General features: G+C 38.2%; 1 protein-coding gene across 2 annotated transcripts in view; it reads left to right on the plus strand.

Moving 5' to 3' along the window:
• The window catches only part of LOC136832545 (zinc finger protein 704-like), a 290565-nt gene that overhangs the window by 21200 nt on the left and 243041 nt on the right, over positions 1-26324 (plus strand). For both annotated transcript variants that reach the window (XM_067093538.1, XM_067093539.1), the window contains exon 2: positions 15416-15597. In XM_067093538.1, coding sequence (XP_066949639.1) covers positions 15416-15597 — 182 coding nt within the window. The remainder of the gene's footprint in view (positions 1-15415; positions 15598-26324) is intronic.

The raw sequence follows: 26324 nt of genomic DNA on the forward strand, positions 1-26324 counted from the left end.
AGACCCTTCCGTTAGTCCATTTCCAGGTGCCGGGTGTATTGGGGACTAGACTATGTTACCCAGTAGGCTCCTTTTGTTACGTAGGCCGATTTCCGAGTACAAATTGCTCATTTTGTTACCATTTCGTGGATGTGAGGCTTCTCTGATGGGTGTCCAAATAACCGTTCGTTGATGGAAATGGACTTTTCCCCTCAATTCGTAGATTTGATAACCGAAGTTGCTAAACATTCTCAGTTTCTCACGTAGGTCTAATGCAGGTACATTTTCGCTCCTTTTGTATCCATAATTTTTTTTTTTTTCGTTAAAATCAGCGGGAGAGAACGGCGATTTTCATTAGTTTATATTAATAAATACGATGGAGAATTCTTCATTCTCATACAGATGCTGCTTAAATGGTATGACGAGTGTGAAAGCGTACGAGAAAATTTAGTGTACGGCCATAGAACGTATTTCCTTACGAATTCTATTCATTTAATCTTCACTCTGTCACAGAAAAATTGTAGGTATGACAGGCCAATAATTATCCACCAGTCAAGCCGAAGGTTTCATATGGAGCCGTATGTTTCCTTGTACGGTCAGATAAGATGCCGTTATTAGATTTATCATTATTACCGAGTTGTAGGCCTAATGAGTCGTATTGTTCGTTGTAAACTTTCACATCACTTTTATCTCCTTGCAGATAGGAACCTAGTGCGTAGGCCTAATTTGGTTAGGTCATATTCTTGCATCGCAAAGGCGTTTTCTAGGAAACTGTCACCTGGCTAGCTAGAGCAGTTCACCTTGTCCCATATCGCATGTGTTTGTGTGCCAGTTTTTTTATGAGTCACGTTAATAGTGTCACGGTTACATGGGTATTGTTTAAAGTATTTGCTTATCCGTTACAGTTACCGAGCTAGTTTTTATTGTTCTGAGCAGTTTAAAGGCCACAAAGTAATTGAACAAATGTTGTGTCTAGTCTACCGAACTTTCTAGTGTTTATGTCAATCATAATTCAGATTACCTTGAGATTGATGTCGAACTGTCATACACCTGATTTTTTCTTCTTCTTTATGGTTATGCATTGGTATTTGCCGGATCTGTGTCATAATATTTGCTGATGTTATAGAGCAAATGCATGATATACTGTATTATTGACTTGCATGAATATAAGGATGAATGTGGATGAATTGAAACCGTGTATTTTTTATTTATCTGTGGGTGGTTTCAGTAATCTTATATCTCTTTAAGAAGAATGAAAAATGCCACAGTTTCTGAAGAGCCATGAGTGTTTATTTATCACTTTTCTTCTCTCCCTCTCTCCCCAGAAATACAATCTCTCTGTATATCTGGATAAACCTGGTTTACATTATCACAGTCGTCTGACAGACGGCGCTATCAGCATCTTGGGTTTCTTTATATACAGTTGAAAGAAAGCCAGTCGACAGTAACGGCTTAATCCATTCTCTCGTATGCTGGTCAAGGGTGAGTCCGGCAAAAACTCACAGAAGTGTGTTTTCATGACAGACTAGCAGTATATATGTATGTATATATATAGAACCGGTATTTTTAACGTTGTTATTTTTTAGTTAGGGCTTTTATAAGTAACAGACGCTCTCATGTTCCTGGTTTATCTCAGAGCAGAGTGATATACAGAAGAGTTCACTAAGTACACCGAAGATTCTCAGCTTTTTTTTTTTCTTTCGTGTAGTTTGACATTAAGCTTGATAATGTTATCTCTTTCTTGCGTGTTTACATCGGCGTTGTGTCTTTCTACAGATTATTGCTATTTAGCTTGTTTATTTCTGGTTAGCTTGTTTATAAAGATTAGGCTGACACATCAGCTGTCATCTGGCTTTTGGTGCATGTTTTGGGTTTGGTGGTTTCTCTTCTTTATTATTGAAAATTCACTCTTGAACCCGTGAATCGTTGAGGGATAATGGCCCGGTGAAGAAGTTAGGCGTGTTGTCACTTGGGGCATGGTGTTTCGCTTATTGCACTTGGCATACGGCCATCTTGTATCTGCCTGGGTCTATGTTCTCTAGCTAGCTTTCAATGCTGCGAGTTGCGGTGTTGGCGTTTCCTTGGCTTTCTGGTTCCCGTTGAGAGAGAGAGAGAGAGAGAGAGAGAGAGAGAGAGAGAGAGAGGTACATAATTTATGTCTTCATTTCCGTCAGATGTGAATGAGAGTTTCCCTCTAAAGCATAGCATATGCAAAAGATACATACCTTTGGCTATAGGCCTAAAATTTGTTTGAGTCGCTGGCCTGAGGCGTAATCATAAATTCATAGGTCTAAGCTGTGTTCATTTACTGTTTCTGTACATCGGTAGTAGATAGAGAGGAAGGATGACATGTAGATAAGTGGAAACTGGCACCATGAACGATGATAAATTATCCGGAAAAGGCACAGATATAAAATGGTTAAAGGACATGTCAGACTTCTCAACGTGACTTCATCCGAGAGACTGGCAGAAAAGACATTTGAATTTTTTTTTGGTCTAGAAATGTGTAGTTGTTGAAAGTATTTTTTAACAGTGACTCGGCAGTAACTCAACAATGCAGGGGAGGTTTTTTGTGTTTAAATAAAGGGATTAGGAGCCTGATGTATGGCTTTGTCGTCTCAAGGAATTTTATATGGGAAAAGAAGCGACCGAGAGAGAGAGAGTAGGAAAGAATTGTATATAAAGGATTTTTAGGGAGGAGAGAGAGAGAGAGAGAGAGAGAGAGAGAGAGAGAGAGAGAGAGAGAGAGAGAGAGAGAGAGAGAGAGAGAGAGCTATTCAAAACTTGGGGAGAAGGTAGTCTTATTTTTAAGAGAAAAAGTAACTTTGATGTTTTATATATGCAATGGCCCTTTATTACGCAGCCATGTCTGTTAAATTTGAGCTGCAATTTTTATTCGATATGTGTAAGTGCAGATGTTTTCCAGATTCGTTGGTTGACACGAATAATACCAAGGTCTAAAGAACTAAAATGAGTAGTAGGCTATATATTTTGTCTATTTGTCTATTTTAGTTAGTATTTGTATGAATGTGGTGCTATTTAGTTTCTCATTCAGTAGCTTTATTTTAGGTATTAGCAATGTGAATTACTGTAAGTGGACTGAAGTTTCTTCGGTGCAATCGAGTTTTCTCTAGAGCCACTACAACGTATAATCAAGGCCATCGAAAATAGATATGTCTTTCGGTGGTCTCGTTATAATGCTATATGAGCCGCGTCCCATAAAACTTTAACCACTGCCCGTGGTGGCCTGTCCTATATCGTTGCCAGAAGCACGTTTATGGCTGATTTTAACCTTAGATAAAAACTACTGAGGCTAGAGGGCTGCAATTTGGTATGTTTGATGATTGGAGGGTGGATGATTAACATAACAATTTGCAGCCCTCTAGCCTCAGTAGTTTTTAAGATCTAAGGGCGGACAGAAAAAGTGTTGACAAAAATGCGGAGGGACAGACAAAGCCGGCACAATAGTTTTCTTTTACAGGAATCTAAAACGGGGCAAACAACCTTAATAACTGAGCATGAAGAAGTGATTTATTTAAGGTGGTACAGAACCAGTTTCGACCCCGTTCTTTAGACTCATTGGATCTTTTTCTGAGACTCGCAGGATCTATTTAGATTCATATGATCTATTTTCTTTAGACTCATAGGACCTATCTTCCGTAGACTCATGGGATCTATTTTCCTTAGACTCATAGGATCTATTGTCTTTAGATTCATATGATCTATTTTCTTTAGGCTGGTGGGATCTATTTTCTTTAGACTCATAGGATCTAATTTCTTTAGACTGATAGGATCTATTGTCCTTAGATTCATATGATCTATTTTCTTTAGACTGATAGGATCTATTTTCTTAAGACTCATATGGTCTATTTTCTTTAGAGTCATAGGATCTGTTTTCCCAAGACTGATAGGATCAGTTTGCCTTAGACTCATAAGGTCTGTTTTCCTTTAGACCCAGGATCTCGTTCCTTTGACTCACAGGATCTCCCACTAGGGAAGCCATTAAACAGTTTTAGGAAAGAAGGGGAGATGTAAATGGCCAACGTAAAGGAATAGCGAAGAGGGAGAAAGAGCGGGAACATTTAACATACATGAGGTTGTCCCAAGGATATGAAAAAGGGGTAGTGAGGAGGACGAGGAGCGGGAGGAGGAGGAGCATTTAAGAAACATGAGGGCGTTCTTATCTACCGTGGAGGAGGGAGGTTTTGTGCTGAGGCAAGCAGCTCCCTCTACCCATCTCCCCTGCCCCTAGGCTCTCCCCCTAACGCTCTTTCGGCCTTACTTTGGTCTTTTTGTTACTTTTTTATGCCCCGCAATTGCTTTGGTTTTCCCTTATCTTTTGTCCCTGAGAGAGAGAGAGAGAGAGAGAGAGAGAGAGAGAGAGAGAGAGAGAGAGAGAGAGAGATCTTTGGGACTGGTGAGTTTAGAGGCTGATTATGGATTGCAACGATAAGAAACATGAATATCTTGTGAATTGTTTTACATCAGTGGAGTGGAGATTACCTCGACGAGGTCTTCCATTTTTGATGATGTGCATATTGACGAAACAAAGAACGCCGACTTCTGGCGTTTTTTGGATCTGAGAGAACGTGTCAGTTCGTTTTTCTTCTTTTTATTCATTCATTAATATCAAAAGTTGAGACAGGGAGTGAAGTTTTAAAGGCGAAGTAAAGGAACGTCAGATGAGGGAGAAATAAATACTGATTTCCATTGTATACTCTCTCTCTCTCTCTCTCTCTCTCTCTCTCTCTCTCTCTCTCTCTCTCTCTCCTTGCTTCGGTAGGTGAAGTTGAACTACGCTGTGTCCTGCCATCTCATGAACGGATAGCCGTGACAGATTATACATACTCGTACATACATGATTATATACGTGTACTGTCGATCAGTTTACGCCAGAGCAGTGATTTAACTCTGGCCAAGAGAGGAATTGAATAGTAGCTAGATTGGTGATTGACATACACGATGTCAACTCTCACCATCCCCCACCCAATCCCTCCCTCCCCTCCCACTCCCACCCCCCACCACAGCTCCTTATTATCGGAGGGGAGGAGGTGACTGTTCTGCTCTTTTCAATGGGAGCTATTTTTATTGGCTGACATTATGTGAGGATATTTTGACTGGGATATATTTATGAGAACAGCCTTTTTCGTTCGCTGTCGTTGTGTTAGACTAATTTGTTGATTGTTATGCTATGGAAGCCAATTTTTTATTAGTTGATGCTCCATGAAATTGTTTTTTCACGTTTTTTCCTCTGAGGGCACCGTTATTAGGCCTAATGATATGTAGCGCCACTTTAAATGCGTGTTACTCGTTGTAATTGTAGTATTCGTTACGGCATTAAAGAATGATTTTGTTTTTTATTCTCTGCAGTGGGAAGTGAGCCAACACACTATACAGCGGTGAGATTGCGTTACATCGGTTTTAATAAAGCTTCATTTGAATTGCATTTGGTGAAAATATATTTCTCTTCAGGTTTACTGGGAAGTTGAATGCTCATGTGCATTCGTCCGTGTCTGGAGCGTAGAGTTAATGTTTATGTTATATATATATATATATATATATATATATATATATATATATATATATATATATATATATATATATATAACGTGTATAATATTGAGATCATTAAAGTAAAATGATAATGAATGAGTCATATTGTTCATAGAAGAATTTCGTGTCCAATATGCGTCTAATCGTATTCTGTGATAGAACATTTTTATTGGGGTCTTTAGTACCATAGTAGAAATTTGATAATTTTTCTTAATCATTATCACATTATATATATTCTTTAAGGCGAATATCGTGCATATGATGTTTTCTGAGTTAAGAATTGAAACAAATGTACACTCCTTAAGTGGAATAGTGAAGACATCGTTTGCGATATGAAGACGTTCTTGACTCTCTCTCTCTCTCTCTCTCTCTCTCTCTCTCTCTCTCTCTCTCTCTCTCTCTCTCTCTCTCTCTCAGCCAGAGAGGAAGTCCCGTAGTCGACCGCTGTCTGGTGATATTGCAACCGCTCCAGAGTGGACGGATGCTTTATCTGTAACACTTTCACGCTCATGAGAGAGAGAGAGAGAGAGAGAGAGAGAGAGAGAGAGAGAGAGAGAGAGAGAGTTGAAAGCTTGTTAAAATAAAGTAGTTAGATCTTAAGTCATGCAGAGAGAGAGAGAGAGAGAGAGAGAGAGAGAGAGAGAGAGATTGTTACTCTTATGTAAACATTAATTTATTCTATTACACGAAATGAATCTGTTATACCAGTTTAATGTCCTATTTCACGTAACATCTGTGTAAGTTAACTGGACAAAGAAGGGAGGTCAGGTGTTCGTCCGATCACGTCTCCTCAGTGACAGTAATCTCTGATTTATTTAAACTGAAGTTTAAATCTTGCCTTGTCCTGCCGTACTCGCAGAGAGGTGTTGAAAGTACTCGTAGCTAAATGTTTTGCTTGTGTGAAGGAAGAGAGGGTATAAAGTTGAAGTTATTTATTTGTGTATTTAATTTATTTACAGTTTTATCTACTTTGGTCTTAATGTATTCACAGACAGTCGTATGAAATGGAAACATTTCTGGTGAAACTCGTGTCGTTGTCGAGTTACTCGTAATAAAAAATATTTAAAAATTGTAAAAACACTTTTTAATTCTGTACTGACCTATCTTTATTAACCAGTGTGTTTATAACTGCAGGTGAATGTTTACAAGTTCGTATATAAACTTCAGTCGTGGTCTGCCCACTTAGCCTTGAAAACGGCGTCGAATAGGATTCTTTGTTATGAAATCAGCTGCTGCCACCATTATACAATAGCTTTAGTTTACCATATGCATAAATCGAGGCCAGTCACGAGATGGGATCTTTCCTGGATGGGTCCCCAAAGAAAAAAAGAAAATTTTTTTTTAAGGGAGGAAAGTTTTTTTTTTTTTGGGGGGGGGGGAGGTAGGGGTAACAATGATACGGCGACCACAAATCCATTACGTGGTCGGGGCTGTACTGTAGACGAGAGGTAAAAGGTATATGCTATATAGTTGTCGAGGACCGACGATAATTCACCCCACCACGCAAATACGATAAATGTGATGTACTTATCCGTTTACTTAACGAGGCCGAAACATGATCATGTATATATACACGCACACATATATCGCCCAGTGTTATATAATGACCATATAATTTATATTTTGATGTGGTTTCTGTCGTACTCATGATGATGATACGTTCCCACCAACAACAGAGGTTGTTCCATGAGGTGACTCGAAGCGTTTTTGATGTGTGTGAATCATTTACAGATGCTATATTTCACACGAGGAGACACAGAATTCAGAATCAGTCGTAAGCTGAGGCTGACAAGATCAGCTGTTGATTGTGCCTAAGCTCTGTGTAGCCTCAGCTTGTGGGAACAAAGATAAATAATCATATAGACGACTACAGCCTACCAAATATGGTAACAGGCAGAGGCTGGTGGGAAACATGACTTGGGAACAGACAGACCATCCTCTAGTAAGGGAACAGTAGTAGATGCAACGGAACACAGAAGCACGGGAAAAATTCCCAAATGTGTTTGGCGAATGTTCACTTGAATTCTGGAAGGAAAACATCCGGTAACTTTTATTAAACGTAAATAATAGATTATTGTTACGTACCGTGACCTGAACTCGACGGTAGCCGAGTCTGTGATTAAAGACTGATACCAAAAGCCGAACATCAGAATGCGTGAATGAACAGTTGGCGAAAATTGTTAATTTGTTTTTTGTATACATTCTGGAGTAGAATGTTTCTTTTCTCTTGACACATCATTTCGTACATACAAACATAAAGGAAAGAGTTGAATGATAATGGAAGAACAGTTAAAAGAATGAAAGTTACAGTTAAAAGTTAAAAGAATGAAAGTTACAGTTAAAAGTTAAAAGAATGAAAGTTGCAGTTAAAAGTTAAAAGAATGAAAGTTACAGTTAAAAGTTAAAAGAATGAAAGTTAGAGTTAAAAGTTAAAAGAATGATAACAGAAGACCAGTTGGAGACGAAGAAGTTAAAAGAATGAAAGTCGAAATTTAATAATATGCAGGCGAAGAATAGAACAACAAAGTCATCCATTCACAAACAATACAGGTAACACTTTCACGCAGGAAAAAGGGCAAGGTTGACGCAGCAAACATCCTAACATATGAAGACCCTGGACCTAGGACTAGGTAATGGCTTAAGGTCCTTCCAAGCTCACCTTCACCGCCCCATAAATTTTGACGCAAGTGTCAGGTGGTGAAAGCAGGGACAGCGTGGTCATAAGGTGGACAGAAAGGGTTATGTATATTTATACATTCCATTAACCTTCCCTGCTTTTTTATAGTCCAGAAACAAAATGCAGTTATTACATGATGTTGTCTTCAGTCAGAACTCTTGTAGATATCTTCATAACAATATGCACAAATACGCACATTTATAAGATACATTTACTATAAAAAAAAATAGAAATAAAAGTAATTTACACCCTATTTATCAAATGCAATTAGAATAAAAATATAAAAATTGTTCGTAGGAAGAATGACTATTTGCACCTTAGAACCCTTTATTATTCCACTACTTTCAGGTCATAGCTCTTTCGTACAATCGTAGTAAATCATCTTGAAGACAAAGGTGTTACAGCTTTGATAATTAGCATTTACGAAATGAATATTTGTATGCAAATGCTGGTGAAAAGTGAGTAAATTGTTACGTAGCCGTTTTCAACAAAATCCTGTTTATATATGAGCCCTTTTTGGGTCCTTAAGTTCTTTAATAAAATTAGAAATAATGAAAAGATCGAGACTGAGAACATTCGGCAGCAACTGAGGCACTAATGGATCTAGGGGGGCGGACCTGGGCACGTGCCCCCCCCTTGAAAAATGCCAAAATAATAATATTGAAGATTTAGGTAGATAGTAATAACAAATGAGAAATATAAAAATGGTGTTAAAATATATACAGTATTATATATGTGTGTGTGAAAATTGGTGCCCCCCCATGAAGTGAAAATTAAATTTCAACTACTTTTTTTTTCGAAATCATTCAAAGTACCCTTGGCATTCATTTCTTTGCTTCGTTGCGTCCAGTGGTACGAACCACTGGTTCTGTGCTATCTCAGCCAGTGGAGCAGACTAGGAATCATGCAATCAGTCAATCTGTCAAGCAGACTATGTTATTTATAGTCCTACCTTTCTCTGTTTTTTGCTATTTTGTCTCGATTCCCGTCTGGACTAGTTGCAAGCGGTGTCTGTTGACCTAATTGCATGATGCGAAATGGACTCTGAGATGTATTTGCATTTCGTATTATTACTGCGTTTTTGGAATTATGGCAAATGTAACTTCAGCAGTATTATTATTATTATTATTATTATTATTATTATTATTATTATTATTATTATTATTATTATTTCCTGTTTTTATTAGCAAGCCAGATCTAGAGTAAACTTCAAATTTGAGAATTGTGGAAACCCAGAAGAAGTAGAATTTCTTTATGCTCTCTCTCTCTCTCTCTCTCTCTCTCTCTCTCTCTCTCTCTCTCTCTCTCTCTCTCTCTCTCTCTCTCTCTCTCAAGGGCAGTGGGTCGAGTTGTACGTGGGTTCCTTACATGTCTAGTAGCCCCCCCTTTTTTTGTTTTAGAGAATGAAAACGTCCAGTTCTAAATTAAAAATAAAGTAAATTATTTTACATTGCTTCCTGCATGCAGCGACCAAAACAGAACCCGGACGTCACCTTGTAACTGACTGGGTCTCAAAAGATAAAACCCAGAGTGGGGAAGGACGCACAGGTCAATAAGTTGTTGTGGTGTGATATCATGTGATATCAGCACCCAATTGAAAACCAATATCAGTTGGTACAAGTATCAACAGTTATCGTAATTATCAAGCAGTTGATAATTTTTTTTTTTTTGTAATAACGGTTAGGTAAGCGAGATGTCCTTCGAGCAATATCTTAAAAGCCTTCCAGAAGATTTCGTTTTGTAGAGGCGACTTAAAGGTTGGTGTCTAAAATGTTTCGATTTCCTGCAAAATATTTTGAGCGATTCTCAACTTTCACTGAAACGAAGAAGACGCTGATTCAGTCTTACCGTTATGAAGTCGCGGTTGTTTTTGCGTAGCTTAAGACTCGAACCATACTCGTATCTGCTGATAATAATAACTGAGGGTAATGCGACCGATTTATGGCTTTCTGGAACGAAACGAGACTAATCTTTTAATGGTATTTAAGAACGTTGTGCATTGCTGACGCAAGCGGAGATAGAACGGTGTTAGGAAATTTTTGCTTATTGTTCATAAACTCTTATCAGGTCAGTGAACTCTTGGATTTCCTAGAGACTGTGCACATGAACGTAATCTATATATATATATATATATATATATATATATATATATATATAAAACTGTCTATCTATTTAGCTATGTTATCTATCCATCCAATGGTATAAAAAGGTTAGTTTAGTGAAAATTTGCGTGCAAGGATTCATCAAAGATTCAGATAGTTTAAATATGAATGGAGTATTGATCGATGTTTTTATTTCCTTGGGTGTCGAAACAGTTTGATATATATATATATATATATATATATATATATATATATATATATATATATATATATACATATGAACAAATGGGAACTTGTTTCACAGAAATAAATTTCTGACTCACATCGGGACCCAAATTGCTAATGCCCTGGAGTCTCCCTTGAGCGACCGGGTTCGATTTCGATGAGAGTCAGATATATATATATATATATATATATATATATATATATATATATATATATATATATATATATATATATATATATATATGTATAGTATATACATGTTTTGTACTTGTAAATGTAAGTAATGAATCATGAAATTTAAAGAAAATTAAAGTATAACAATAAGTAAAATATCAGGGCACTCGTTCTTTGTCATTATAGCTGGGTATTCACAGTCAGCTGTTCGAGGAGATACCATTATGAAAGCCCAGATAAGATAAGATGATCCCACAATTTGCCCTTGATACTGAAGTGGGAAACCTCCACTTTTAATGGTAAAGGTCATTGCCAGGAAAAAAGTAGTTAAAATTATTAATAGGTACAGGTAAAGAAATCAGGGTAAAATTATATGTATATATATATATATATATATATATATATATATATATATATATATATATATATAATTTTACCCTGATTTATATATAAAAGAATGCCCTCATAACTCGTCGATTTCTTCAGAGTGGAAACACTAGCCACTACCGAACCTAGATTCAAATGGAGAACGAAATGAAGACATTGTAAACTGTGAAGTAATCATATATATATATATATATATATATATATATATATTATATATATATACTATATATATATTTATATATTCCAGTACATAACTGCAATTATCGTATTTTGCTTTCCATTTTCTCAGTGTCTTCTCTCTCGTTTTGCGATGGACGCGTAACAAAATTATTATATTACTTTGAAGCCTTATCTCTCTCTCTCTCTCTCTCTCTCTCTCTCTCTCTCTCTCTCTCTCTCTCTGTCTCTCTCCCTCCTCTCAAGGCAATCCCACCCCCCTCCCCCCGTTGTGGTGTAGCCTATCGACACGTAAATCCCTCTCCCATAAGTGTGTGAGTCCGGATTTTACCGTTAATCACTACTGGTTACCCTCCCATGGAACCTGCATGGTTACTGATACATGAGACGTATTAACCTCTTTCCTATTCTCTCTCTCTCTCTCTCTCTCTCTCTCTCTCTCTCTCTCTCTCTCTCTCGTAATGTACCTCGAAGACCTCGTCCTCGAGGATGGATTGGGTTCATATCCCCGCCCCCTCCCCCCTCCTCCCCCTCTCCTCCCCCTCCCCTTAGACCTTTTTAAGTCAGATTTGCGAAATGGCCCTCGCTGGCTTCTTCGACGGGGGAGGGCCCAGTGTCACTTTCTCTCGTTTGGGGTCCATTTCACTGAATTCTCTCTCTCTCTCTCTCTCTCTCTCTCTCTCGATAAACGTAATTTTTATTCGTTTATTCGGTGTCAGATATACCCGCTATCTAGTTAATGGTTTCCGGTGTCTGAAGATCTTATTTATTTTATTATTTCTTGGGGATTTTATGGCGTTGGTTTGATTTGTGCGTTATCTGTGTTTAGTTTTTAATTTTTTTTTTTTTGTGTTTGGGACATTCGATATTGTGTATTCTTTTATTTAGTAGTAACAATCTGGGCTAAAGTAATTCAGGGTGATAGGTTTAATGTTGTTAGTTGGTAACATACACCTAATTCACTGGATTTATTCACTGCATTTTTTGACATGGTGTCTTCAAGTTAATAATAATAATAATAATAATAATAATAATAATAATAATAAGAACGAAGTTTGCCCCAAAAAGGTTTTTTTCCTGTAATAATAATAATAATAATAATAATAATAATAATAATAATAATAATAATAATAATAATAATAATAATAATAATAATAATAACTAGCACGAAGTTTGCCCCAAAAAAGCTTCTTTTTCTTTCAGCAACAGCAACAACAACATTAATAATAATAATGATAATAATAATAATAATAATAATAACACCAACGGCGTCACATCCAATAATGCCTTTGTCTGAGTTAGATCTGTACCAACATTGGGATTCCTGGACCCCCTTGCCTGGGCCTACCTGCTTATTCCTAACTGCTTGTCTACCTGCTTGCCCTACCCACACATGACCTCGCTGTGAGTCCCTGGGTAAAACCTGCTCCTGGCGCCAGCCTGCTGCGGATGCCAAAAACACCTATTTAATATTTTTATTTTTCCTCCAGAGGAACAAGTCGGTGATATTATTTTAGTCTTCATCGAAATGTTTAGGCAATAAATTTGTAGCGTTCATCCTGTACTTAAGGCCACTGTGTTGCTAGGTGCGCAGTATTTTGTCACCAAAACGTCGACAACAACTTCAGGCAGTTGTCGTCGACAAAGGCCCCTACGACAACAACAATGATGTTGACTCCAGAAGTTTTTTTTAGGATGGAGAACTTTCTCCTTGCGGTCCTCCAGTCTCGTTTGTTTTTCGTTTGGTTTTTTGTTTGTTTGTCGTCCTTGGCAACACGTGCCTTTCGTTGTGGTGTCTCTGAAATGTTGCCGGTAAAATATTGTCATTTTTATCAATCGAGAGGTTCCTTGTGTAAAATTTTTTTTCTTTTTTTTCGTGGATTACGTCAGGAGTTGAATGTTCTTGTGAGCAGACGTCCTTGGAATATAATGCACAAGTGTAAGAACAAAGCCACTTGGCAAAAAGAGAAAGATATAAAATTAGATATATATATATATATATATATATATATATATATATATATATATATATATATATATATATATACAGATAGAAATGAGTAAATAGGGCGTCATAACAAAAAGAAGCCTTATCAGTTCTCCGTTATAAATGATTAAGAATTTAACGAAGACGAAGATAGTATACGATCGTGGCGCTTGACAACAGCAAGTCAGTTACTGTTTTCCTTTTTCTCCTTTTATTATCAAGTGTACGCATATCCTCTTTAAGAGCCAAGGTTCGGCAGTGTCTTTGTTTATGTTTGTGTGTTATTGGAGATCTATTTTGTCGGACGATAACGGCGAAAGTTTTACGTCATTTTTTTTTTTGTGTGAAATCTCTGAAAATTTTAACTGTCGTCTGTACTTCATCTTATCGCCTTGGAAATAAGATAAAAACTAATTAATAATGTCTTTTTTTTTTTTGCATTATTCCGTAAACATAACTGGGTGTTTAGTATATCCATTGGGCCATTTACTGAATGTTCCAGTGTACATTTTCTTGCGAGCAAGCATTCTTATCATGTAAGTTCCCAAAGGCAATCTGATTTGAAATTTTGTAGCATGAGACTATATATTGGGGAAAGTAGGTGACAAAAGTTCTTTCCTTTCGTTTGGTCAGATCGAATTTGGTTTTGATTAAACCTGGCTTCTTGCCAGCACGGGCCCTTGCCCTAAAGCGGCGCTTAATTGCTGTAAGGTGTTGAAGGAAATAGAGCCTGATATGGATCTCTGGAGACATGTTTGAATATTATTTTACCTCCAATAAGCGTATTGATTTTTCAGTATTATTTAGTAAACCGAACGTGATTTTTAATTTGTCATGAATACTTAGAAACCTATTTCTGTGTGTTTATGTAGAACATAGTATTGGCTCCTAGAAACTTACCCATTCGTCTAGAAAGCAAAAAGTTTTAGAAACCTGCCTCGTGGGCCATGAATAAAATCTAGAGCTATCAAACCACCACTTGGCATATAAATTGAATCTGCACCCATAGAAAATAAATTTATCTTTTGTCCATACAAAATATTGGTAATATAGACCAACCCTTCGCAAATGAATTCTTGATCTAGAGAAACTTCAGTTCATTTTGGTCCTTGGAAACCTACCCCTTGGCCTCAAAAACCTACTGTTATGTAAGAAATGGAATTTTGGCCAGTAGAACACAATTTCTTTGCCCATAAGGTCCAGAAACCCACATTCCGGTCCAAAGCTGAAACATTGGTCTACAGAAACCCACCCGCAGATCGAACGTAACATGAGCGTTAGAACGGTTACAAAATGAATGCATGCTTTTAAAATGTTAATTAATTAAGCTGGGCTTCATGCCAACACTGCACAAATTGCTCTGGAGTCTCTGCTGTTGTATAGTTCATGTCTGGTTGCAACTTGAGCCCCGCTGGAGACTCCCTTAGCACGAGTAGATCACATGACACAGGTTCCTCCAACAAACTCGTCCCTCTCCTGCCCCGAAACCTCTTTTATGCTGAAAGCTTCAAATAATGGTACCTTCTTGGAACCCCTCTTGTGCTTCTGAAAGCCTCAAATAATGGGGTACCACCCCCCGCCTTTTAAATGAAGGCTTGATTATTATTATTATTTGACTTTGTTTTGGTAGAGTTGACTTTGAGAACGGTTTTGTTCTCGAATTACTTGGAAGTGATCAGGCGGTTTCTGGTTGCCTGGCTTGTAAAAGGGTGTGATTGCATACGTGTTATTCCTGGCAATTGGTTCTGGGTGGCTATTACGTCGAATTTGGGAGTGTTCATTTACCAGCGAGTTCTTTTATGCAAGTGGTTTATGTATCCGTGTATGATTATGTAGCTATTATATCCATATTTATTCATCTGTCTCTCTCTCTCTCTCTGTGGCCCCTTTGAAATGTCCTTGTACTTAGCGAGTTTTGCAGTGTCATCGTCTCCCCTCATAACTCCTTCTCAGCTCTTCTCCTTTTCCCCCCTCCCTCCGTCATTTTATTTCCTTCCTATTCCATCGTCCCTCAGGCAAGGGGCAACTAACCCTTCCCTTCCCACCCCCCTACCCCAACCGCTTCTCTCTCTCCCGCCCCCGCCCGCCTGCCTATCTTCCCCGGCATTGAAGAAGACTGTAACAAACTGGTTTCCATTGTGTCTCCTCCGGCAGACGGGCGTGAAGCAAGACGTGAAGAAGAGGATAGAGGACATTCGGCTGCTCGAGTCCAGGAAGTCCGCCCGACTCGCCGACCAGGACACGGACTTCGCCAAGCTGGCAGACATGTCTACCGATCGCAAGGACCGCAAGCCCTCCCAGACCATTGACGTCCCCGCGCCCTCAGGATTCCAAGGGTGAGTACCGAGTGGTAGATAGATAGGTAGATAGATAGATAGCCCTCGGGAGAAAACAGGGGTGGTGACTTGATTTGACTTGATTCCTGGAGGTCATTTTATTGTGGTCGCGTTTTTTTGTTTTTTTGGAGATATACCTTTCCTCCCTGTACCATTTTTTTTTTTTTTTTGGTGGGGGGATGATATTAGGTGGCCCGTCTATTTAATGGCATTTGCTTTTAATAAAGTGTGACAGGGTCCAGTTGCTGTAGTTTCCTATATTATTGTTTAAGTCTCATCATTCGTGTAAAGAATTTTAGGATAATGTTACTATTCTCCTGATATTAATTAATCACGCGTTAAGTCCCTGTCGCAGTAATTCTCCATATACATTATGCATATTTCATTTTTCTAGTTTGAAAATTCTAGAATAGTATGTGTTACCATTCCCATTGTCGTATTAGTTTACCACACGTTCATCAGCGTAATTTTTTAATGTTTTATTTTTATTAACCCGTGATAAAGCTGTCAGATTACTTTAGGAAAGCGAAACAGCAATGTCACCTAAGACATCCAATATTTTTCAATTTCTCGTAAAAAAGGAAAGATCTGTACAACCGGCAACCTAACGTTCTTATCACCCCCAATCTCCCTGCTCCACTTCTTGGAAGAAAGAAGGCTACATTCGAAGGCAAAGTAACAATTTGGAAAGAAAAGATCTGAAGACGGGGTCTGTCGGCGAGAGTCTCACCACCTGTGCTTGGCTCGGGATATTTTTCCTGGGGAATTTAATTAACTTTTAGGTCTTCTTAATACTTTGTCATTATGATGGGCATTACAAATCTAATTAATTTAGAACCTAATCCTGTCTGATAGGATCGACCGGAGAGGAGTCTTGGGATTAATTAGACAGTTCCTTCTTCCGTCTGAAGAATGGAGAATGGGTGCTTCGTAAGACGTAAGGAACATAAACACTTACGCCTAATTGCGACAGATCTATTTGAAAATTCCACTTCAGATTAGGAAATCGGAATGCACCTGACTAAGTTGCTTTGAGGAAAGTGTTTCCTTACTCATTTCCAATGTAGGAAAGTCGTTCATTCGTTTTGGAGTCTTGTAATTTTTTTGTTTGTTTGTGGATGTCATATTATGAAAGCTGTTATGTAAAGTGATGTTGTGGACTTGAACAGCACGGTAATTAGTTGCCACATTTCTGTCATCGACGTTTTCCTTTGTCGATATCTTATCACGAAAGTAATGATATTGATAATTATAATTAGTTATGATTTTACGGAAGACGTAGTACTTATTTTGTCAAGTTGAACCCTACGACTGGGCTTGCTTACTATAAAGGCCTTTAGGCATTTCAAAGGGTTTAGAGGGTTTTGATTAGTGGAGTAAACGTAAGGAGTGATGGGTTGGAGATGGGGGGAGGGGGGGGATGTTTGTCGTACGGAGCGCCCTCAGAGTACACTGAAGTTTGAGGAAGGGGGAGGGTGAAGGGTGGGGAAGGGGGAAATAGGGGAGGCGTTGAGGTTAGGAATAATGTGTAGGTACGACCCTCCTGAGTACTTACACTTCCAGATAGAGGGAGATAGGTTAAGTAGGCCGAAGATATAGAAGATCTGTTTTTGTGGGGGGTGGGGGGGACCGGTTATTAGCGTTACGGCGATGCTGAGTGACCGAGCAAATGGGCGGACGTGGGTTGAGTGCCTCCTCAGATGGGCGGTCGCGGGGTAAATGGATTTAATAAAAAAAAAAAAAAGGTGCTCTTTGTAATCATTAGGGTTACTTGGTGTTTTGTGTTGTTTTCTCTGCTTATTTATTGTTTTTTTGTTTTTCTTTATTCATGGTTTAATATTATGTTGTTATTTGTGTTCTTTGTGTTGTCTTTTTTTATTTATTTGTTTATTTGTTGACTTGAAATTTTCTTTACTTATTGTTTCATGTTGTTGTGTGGTTGTTGTAATGTAGCGGTAATGGGTTTACTCCATTTCCTGGGTCTTTTGCGTTATTCACCCCAAACTTTGGAACTCTCTTCATGCCTCTAGTGTTCCTTCTTCTTGATTTCAGAACTATTATAGGCATCACATAAATTTGCCCTTTTCGTCGGCCTTCACATGGAAGAAGCAGCAAGTTTCTGAAAACAAAGAGTAATTTACGCTGTGTCAGGTCCAGGTTTCTTCTCTTGACGAGTTCATCTCTCTCTCTCTCTCTCTCTCTCTCTCTCTCTCTCTCTCTCTCTCAATTTCCATCCTTCAGGAAGCGGAAATGTCGCCTCCTTCCGGATTGAGCCCCGTTCCTATGACTTATCCTTAGGCTGTTCTTAATGTTTTTCCTTCCTGGCCTTTCGTTTTCATGTGTCTTCAGGCCTGGGCTAGGCACGCGCAGTGTCATTGCCTCTTTGTCTGGTGTGTTATTGAAATAAATAATTTTTCAATGATGAAGTTCTTCATTTAAATAGAAAAGAGTCAGAGGTAATGTAGTCGTTTTTTTCTGGGGTTTAAATGCAGTCTTATGATCAGTTACTTAAGTTAGTAGAAATATAGACAGTTAATAAGACAGGCACTTAAACAGTTATTAGAAATATAGACAGTCAATAAGACGGGCACTCAAACAGTTAGTAGAAAGATAGACAGTTAATAAAACAGACACTTAAACAGTTAGTATAAATACAGACAGTATATAATACAGACACTTAAACAGTTAGTAGAAATACAGACAGTATATAATAGAGACACTTAAACAGTTAGTAGAAATACAGTTAATAAGACAGACATTCAAACAGTTAGTATAAATACAGACAGTTTATAATACAGACACTTAAACAGTTAGTAGAAATACAGACAGTTAATAATACAGACACTTAAACAGTTAGTATAAATACAGACAGTATATAATACAGACACTTAAACAGTTAGTATAAATACAGACAGTCAATAAAACAAACACTTAAAAACAGTTACTATAAATACAGACAGTTAACAAGACAGACAGGCAGGATAACACAAGAAGACAGGTAAACAGACAGGTAACCTGACAGACAAGAGGAGACAGCGAACACCAGCGAAAGTTCCCCTGACTGAATGCGGTGGTCGCGCTGATAAGCAATCGTAAGCAATCGTGTATTTGGTGATTAGGGCACGTTGACATAAATCTGATAAAACTGGGCGCTTGTCTAGATTCAGTGACCTTGTGGGATGTATAATACACACACGCACACACATCAAACACACACACATGTATATATACACAAATATACACGTGTGTATATATAATACACATATATTTACAATGTGTGTATATGTGTAAAGCGCATGTATGTACTTTTTTATATAACTTATGTATTTATTTTTAGATTATTATTTAGACTTATACCAGTGCATTTGAATTTACATACCACTTTCTTTTTATGTACATAATTTTTGACTGTGTAACTGTTGATTTATCGTATGGGAATGTTTAATAAATCAAAGCAAAATGATTAAATACTTTTAACTCGAAAATAAATTAAATGCATGTAACTCGGTACGTCTTTTGAATTTACATTATCACTTTCTTTTTATGTACATAATTTTTGACTGCATAACTGTTGATTTATCGTATGGGAATATATAATAAATCAAAGCAAGATGATTAAATGATTAAGTATACTTAACCCGAAAATAAATTAAATGCATGTAACTCAGTACGCCTTTAGTTTAGTTAAAGTCCTCCTGCGCCTCTGTAGGCTCATAGGGCAGGCGCTGATCTCCTGTTTCTTAGACGGTCACGTAAACCCCTCGGCCAAATCTGTCACTTTAGTGACAGAAGCAGAAAGGAAAACATCACCACGAGCGAAGTCTACAAAAAAAAAAGGGACCAATAAAAAAAACGAAAAAAAAAGTATCTTAATAGATTATTGCCAAACAAAGAGACAGTCATTTGTACTTGTTCAGCCACTTGAGGGAGTCATTTGTCGGAGCCGAGAGCGAGGAAAAAGACTCCTTTTGGACTCCTTTGGGCTCCTTTGGACTCCTTTGTTCTATTGTTCGGCCGCGGAGGAATATCTTATGTATTTGTAACAAATTACGGGTCTCCGCGCTATCCTCCCTTTCACCGGATTCCATCGAGATGGCGTTGATGATAGCCTGCTGACGCCTTTATTTCATCACGGGAAGAAGTCACGGGTTTTCTTCTTTTTTTTTTTCTTCCGCTTGTATATATATTGATTTTTTTTCTGTTATTCACGTGTACGTTCTACTTCGTATTGTTATTTAAGCTGGTTTTCGACAGGTGTTCGTTCGTAATTAGATACCTCGTTTTGGGGGTAATTTTGGCTTTCTGTAAAAGGAAACTATTGTGCCGGCTTTGTCTGTCCATCCGCACTTTATTCTGTCCGCCCTCAGATCTTAAAAACTACAGAGGCTAGAGGGCTGCAAATTGGTATGTTGATCGTCCACCCTCCAGTCATCAAACATACCAAATTGCAGCCCTCTAGCCTCGGTAGTTTTAATTTTATTTAAAGTCAAAGTTAGCCTAAATCGTGCTTCTGGCAACGATATAGGATAGGCCACCACCGGGCTGTGCTTAAAGTTTCATGGGCCGCGGCTCATACAGCATTATACTGAGACCACCGAAAGATAGACCTGTTTTCGGTGGCCTTGATTATACGCTGTAGCGGCTGCACAGAAACTTGGGCGCACTTTTTACTTGTTTAATCCTGGGATAGTTTTTGTTTATTACTGGAAAATAAACTATTAAATTATTTCAGAAAGAGATGATCATATTTCATTATTAATGTCGTTTCATGAAGCCACAATCAAACGATGCCTTACGAATTCCAAATCACCAGGAGAAGGAAGCATTCAAACTCTTTTCATGCCAGGGCATCTTTTGCACGTGAAGTGCCCATGCCCTTCGTGTGCCAAGTTCCCAGTGTAAACAACTTTCACGTTACCTCGGCCCTGCTGGCACCGTCGGCACAAATAAGAAGAGAAGGGCACCTTTTTTTCCTTCACCTCCTTCATGAAGAGGCCGACGGGGCTGGTAACCTGATGCTCTTGTGTTGGCGAGGCCGAAGGAATAAATGGATGAATATAATCTATAGTTTTTCGGCGGCCATGTTGATGTGTCACTTCAGAGAAGATCTGCGTGTTACTGAAGGCTCTGGGGTATTATTCCTTTCTATACGTACTTTGGCTCTCTTTAATTAGTAATGTTTCTCTTGAGTGAGTCGAGTGAGTAGTGTTTCTCTTTAGTGAGTAGTCTTTCCCTTTTGTGAGTAGTCTTTCCCTTTTGTGAGTAGTGTTTCTCTCTTGTAAGTAAGTAGTCTTAGTGAGTAGTCTTTCTTTCCAGTGAGTAGTGTTTCTTTCTAGTGAGTAGTGTTTCTCTCTAGTGAGTACTGTTTCTCTGTAGTGAGTAGTGTTTCCCCTTAGTGAGTAGTGTTTCTCCCTAGTGAATAGTCTTTCTCTCCAGTGAGTAGTGTTTCTCTTTAGTGAGTACTGTTTCTCTCTAGTGAGTAGTGTTTCTCTCTAGTGAGTAGTGTTTCTCTCTAGTGAGTAGTGTTTCCCTGTAGTGAGTAGTGTTTCTCCCTAGCGAATAGTCTTTCTCTTTAGTGAGTAGTGCTTCTCTCTAGAGAGTACTGTCTCTCTCCCTGGAGAGTAGTCTGTATAATCTGAAAATTTATTTTAGCAATGAGAGTGTGCTGATTTTGATAGTTACATTGGCCTTGTCATCCTGACATCGTAACCTCGCAAGTTTCAATCAATGTTTTTATCGGCAATTTTACATTTTATATCCTGTCGTTTTTCTCTGCAACTGTTTGGGAGAAGAACAAGAGGAACGACGCCAGCGTATGACTTCATTAAGCGAGAGAGAGAGAGAGAGAGAGAGAGAGAGAGAGAGAGAGAGAGAGAGAGAGAGAGAGAGAGAGACGCGCCTCTCTTTGTAAAGTGCCAATTAAGGTGATAGTGTGGGTGCCTCAGGCATCCCTGCCGTTATACACTATGTACTCATTCTACTACTGGAGGTCTAAGCGTGTATACATATACGTACACGCGCGTGCGCGGTCATACACACTTATGCGTATATGTATGTATGTATATTTTGGTTATTAGACTGTTGGTTTCCACGGGACGTAAGTTGTATCTATGTAAGAAAAGGGTATTTATTAAAAAACTGTTCATTTCCCCTTTGGAGAGTATAAAGATGTCAGGGTCTCTCTCTCTCTCTCTCTCTCTCTCTCTCTCTCTCTCTCTCTCTCTCTCTCTGTATGTATGATGTTGATAATATATTCAAGTTTCCGTCCCCCTCTCTCTCTCTCTCTCTCTCTCTCTCTCTCTCTCTCTCTCTCTATATATATATATATATATATATATATATATATATATATATATATTATATATATGTGTGTGTATATATATATACATACCTATGTATACATATATATGTGATGCTGATAATACATGAATTCATTTGATAGTATATAGAGAGTGAGAGAGAGAAAGTCAGAGTCTCTTGAGCTTGAGAAATGAGAGCGTTCCACAAAAACTGAAAGACTCGGGAGCTCCCGTACATACAGTTCCGTGTGTCAGAGTTATTTGGAACGGGTCCTGCTGCATTCTGGCGGTATCTTGGATGTTATTTCAAATATTTGGCCTCGCCCGAGCGTGCCGGGGGGGCGGGGAGGAGGGGTGAGAATTTTTCGGATGCGGAGGGAACTCCTAGTGCCGCGGAATTTTCGGTTTAGTGATGTAGATCACCATTCCCCCCCCCCCCCACTTCATTATTTCACTGGCACTTAGAGAAAAGTGAAATTGTTCACTTTCATCCAACTCTATAATTTCCCTCTCCCCCCCCAAACCCAACATTCACGCAAACGTTTCAAATAACAGTAATTGGAAAAAGTGAAAGAATGTTCAAATAGGTCAATTAGAATAGGATTTCCTTTCATTTATGTCCTTATGAAGTTAGTAAAGGAAAATGAAAGCAAAGAGTTTAGATTATGGATGTATATATATATATATATATATATATATATATATATATATATGTGTGTGTATATATATATATATATATATATATATATATATATATATATAATTATACAAAAAGGGACCTTTGTTCTTTGTCTTGGATGAGACCGCGAGTGACTCACACCAATGAATAATAAAAACTAACAAATGAATAAAGTGAATTATATCGCTTCCACCGTTTTACGAGTAGGCGGTGGCGATCCTCTCTCACACACACACACACACACACACACACACGTGTGTATGCGAGCGCTTGCGGGCTGCCAATTCCACGAAACACGCCGTGGTCATTACTAAGGGTATAATTATTAGGTCGAGAACCCGAGGACGCGAAGAAGCTCTGATTCACGTTTCCTTTTTTTTTAGTTTTCATTTTTTGTCGAGTTTTTAAAATTTTATTTTATATTCCACTGATTGAATTATGAATTACTTGATGTTTGTTTTTATTTATTCACTTTTGTACGTTTCATTTTGGTTTAGGCCTATATATATTTTTGTTTTTATTCACTTTGTACGTTTCATTTTGATTTCTATATATTTTGTTTTTATTTGTTCACTTTTGTTCGTTTCATGTTGATTTATATATTTTGTTTTGATTTATTCACTTTGTACGTTTCATTTTGATTTATATATATTTTGTTTTGATTTATTCACTTTTGTACGTTTCATGTTAATTTATATTTATATTTTTAAGTATTCACTTATTGAGATTACTCTAGATTTGCGGGAATTAAATATACTGTGTTTGAGATTACTTCCAGTTTATGTAATTTTTGAAAATACGCCATATTTAATAAAAAGAAATAAGAGTTTATTGATTGAACAGTAACGGAATTTTCTTGGTACACTGGAGAATATTTTAAAGATTAAACATTTCTTCTTCTTATTTAGAATCTGCCGGTCACTTTCTATCAGAAACGTCTACAGTTTTTTATTAACCGAAATCGTCATATTTGTTTTTATCATGCACAAGATTTAACGTTGTTTTTCATACTTAGAATCTACTGGTCACTTTTTTACCAGATACGTATGTAGTTTGTATCAGTCATTTTCGCCTTATATTTTGTTATTAATGGTGTACATTACTTCTCCTGCGTCATCATGAACTGTTTATTGAAGAGTAATGGTAAAGAGAGAGAGAGAGAGAGAGAGAGAGAGAGAGAGAGAGAGAGAGAGAGAGAGAGAGAGAGAGAACCTTTTCCCAGAAAATCACACCTACGGAGGAACGTTGCCCGAGTCATGAACGAAGCAGTTTTAAGATTTCATAACTTCGACATTTAGAACCGGTGGTCGTGACGTCACGGCTCTGCCGGTGCCATGGTTGGTGGTGGTGGTGGTGGTGGTGAAGTTTTGTCGGCGTTGGGGACGTATTGGTTTTTTGGAGGAGTGAAGTTGTTGGGGATGGGAGGAGTTAGTCGTTGGTGATATTGAGAATTCTTGGGGTTGGCGGTTGGGGAATTTGGTTGAATTTGTGATTTATATTCCTGGTGGTGGAGAATTATTGTTGGTTTTGGGGAAGTATTGGTGTTTTGGTGGTGAGGGATATCGTTGGGGATTAGAGGAATTGAGGGTGATAATGATAATTGTTGGTGTTGGTGTTAAGGAAATTTTATCTAGTCGGATTGTTGGTGGTGGTGGTGGAGAATTATTGTTGTTGTTGTTGAAGTGTTGGTTTTTTGGTGGTGTGGGATATTGGTGGGGATAGGTGGGATTGATGTTGATAATGAGAAACGTTGAGGTTGGTGATAAGGGAACTTCTTTGTTTTAAGGGGTTTAAGTGAAATTATTTAGTTTGAGAGGAACTGTTTGTTGGTGATGTCTTCAAAGGGAATAGCCTCGTATGGCCACAATTTATCCCATTTAAGGAATCTCTTGTTGAAGGTCGAGGTCGGGGTTAGTGAACACCCTTACGTCAAGTATATGGGGAGAATATTTGGGCCTTGATAAAAATGAATTCACTACTACTACAGCTAATAGCGATAATACCCCTGGCCACAAAACTTCCCTTCTTATGGGCCTTGGTAAGATGAATTCATCACTACTTCTGCTAATACTACTATTACTACTGCTGAGAGATTCACAATTTCGTGAAAAACAATATCTGTGTAATAAAAATCCACAATTGTATAGTAAATATATTACTATGTAAGATAAACAAAGACTTTCGAACACTTGAACGGTGTTCCTCATCAGTGCAGACGTTAAAATGGTTTTACATTTTAACGTTAGCACGGATGAGGAACACCGTTCAAGTGTTCGAAAGTCTTTTGTTTATTTTACATAGTAATATAATTTTTTACTATATAATTGCGGATTTTTATTACACTGCTATTACTATTACTGCTAAACGTTTCCTCGGCCACAACGCTTCCCTTCTTAGGTCATGCAAACAGTGACACGAGCAATACGAAATAGGAGGTGGCCCGCGATCGAGTGTCAGCCACACCACCAGATTAATCTCTCGATAAATACAGTCTACGGGCCGTGACACGTACCCTGGCCTGCTCGCGTGTCCCCTCGCCGGTAATATGATGCGACGTCCAGTTCGATTTTTTAATTCGGCCTCACATTAGAACGGTCGTCTTGTTGCAAACGGGGAATGCTGCATTGTGCAAGCAAGCAAATGATAGGGATGACGGTGATGTGTTTGTCATGTGCGTTTGGCAATTAGAGGAAAGCGCCGTTATAAAAGATTGGCGAACGCTCTTAGAGGCGGGCGCAAAGGACTGACGCAAGATGTGAGTGAATGTGAATTAGGTTTGAAGAGTAAAAAGCGAATGTTCGAGGCAGGGAGGAGAAGAGTGGCGTGCGCCATGAAAGCACGTGAATAATGTATAAAAGCATGTAAAATATGTGCTTGCCGCACGCAGACGGAAGAACGAGTTCAAATGACATACTGAATAAATATTGCATGAGAAAGAAGGAAACGGATTAGATTAATTCTGTGGCTGACAGGAGCGTAAACTTACACATTAATTATTCAAACCGAGTTAACGAGATGTATTTAAATGACAAGAAAGTGAGTGACAGCTAATAAATACCAATTAAGAATGGTTGAAGAAGTGGATAACGCAGTAGTGTCTTCATGTTTAAGAATGTGACTCAAAATACGCCACTTTGAAAGTCTTTTCCTTTTGAATTATGCAATAGTTTTTAGCCTTTTTCGAACAATATTAACTGATAAGATATAGAGAATTAAAGCTGAGTTTTCCCTCTAAATATGTGACGATACTGTGATACAGTAATTCGGTTTTCCCTGTATCTTATCCGTTATCAGTACAGACATTTTGTGTGGGCAACTGTCCTGTGTCCAGTGACAGAAGAAGACAGTCTGTCCATGAAGATAACAGTAACATAAGTAGCTTCAGTAGTTCTAGAGGACCCTGACCTTATAAAATCAATCCAATGACCTTGGGCGGTTGAAACGAATTGCGTCTTGACATTGTAGTTCATTGACCTACAGGCGTTCTCGTGCTGAGAATTTTAAGGGAGAATGAGAAGGCCACTGATTTTTTTTTTTCTTTTTTGAGGGGGTGAGAAGGGGTTTATTGTTGGGGATGAGAAGGGGTTTATTGTTGGGGGATGATTATTGGAATGGGCGAATGGGGATTTGAGGATGGGGCGGACGTGCAGCCAGTGATGAGGTGTCATTAGTAAACTTATCTTTGTTCCGGGGGAAACCTCTGCGGTGTATGCATCACTGATGGGTAACATTTATCACTTTTTGGATTA

Source organism: Macrobrachium rosenbergii, chromosome 50 (assembly GCF_040412425.1).
Source record: "Macrobrachium rosenbergii isolate ZJJX-2024 chromosome 50, ASM4041242v1, whole genome shotgun sequence".
NCBI lineage: Eukaryota > Metazoa > Arthropoda > Malacostraca > Decapoda > Palaemonidae > Macrobrachium > Macrobrachium rosenbergii.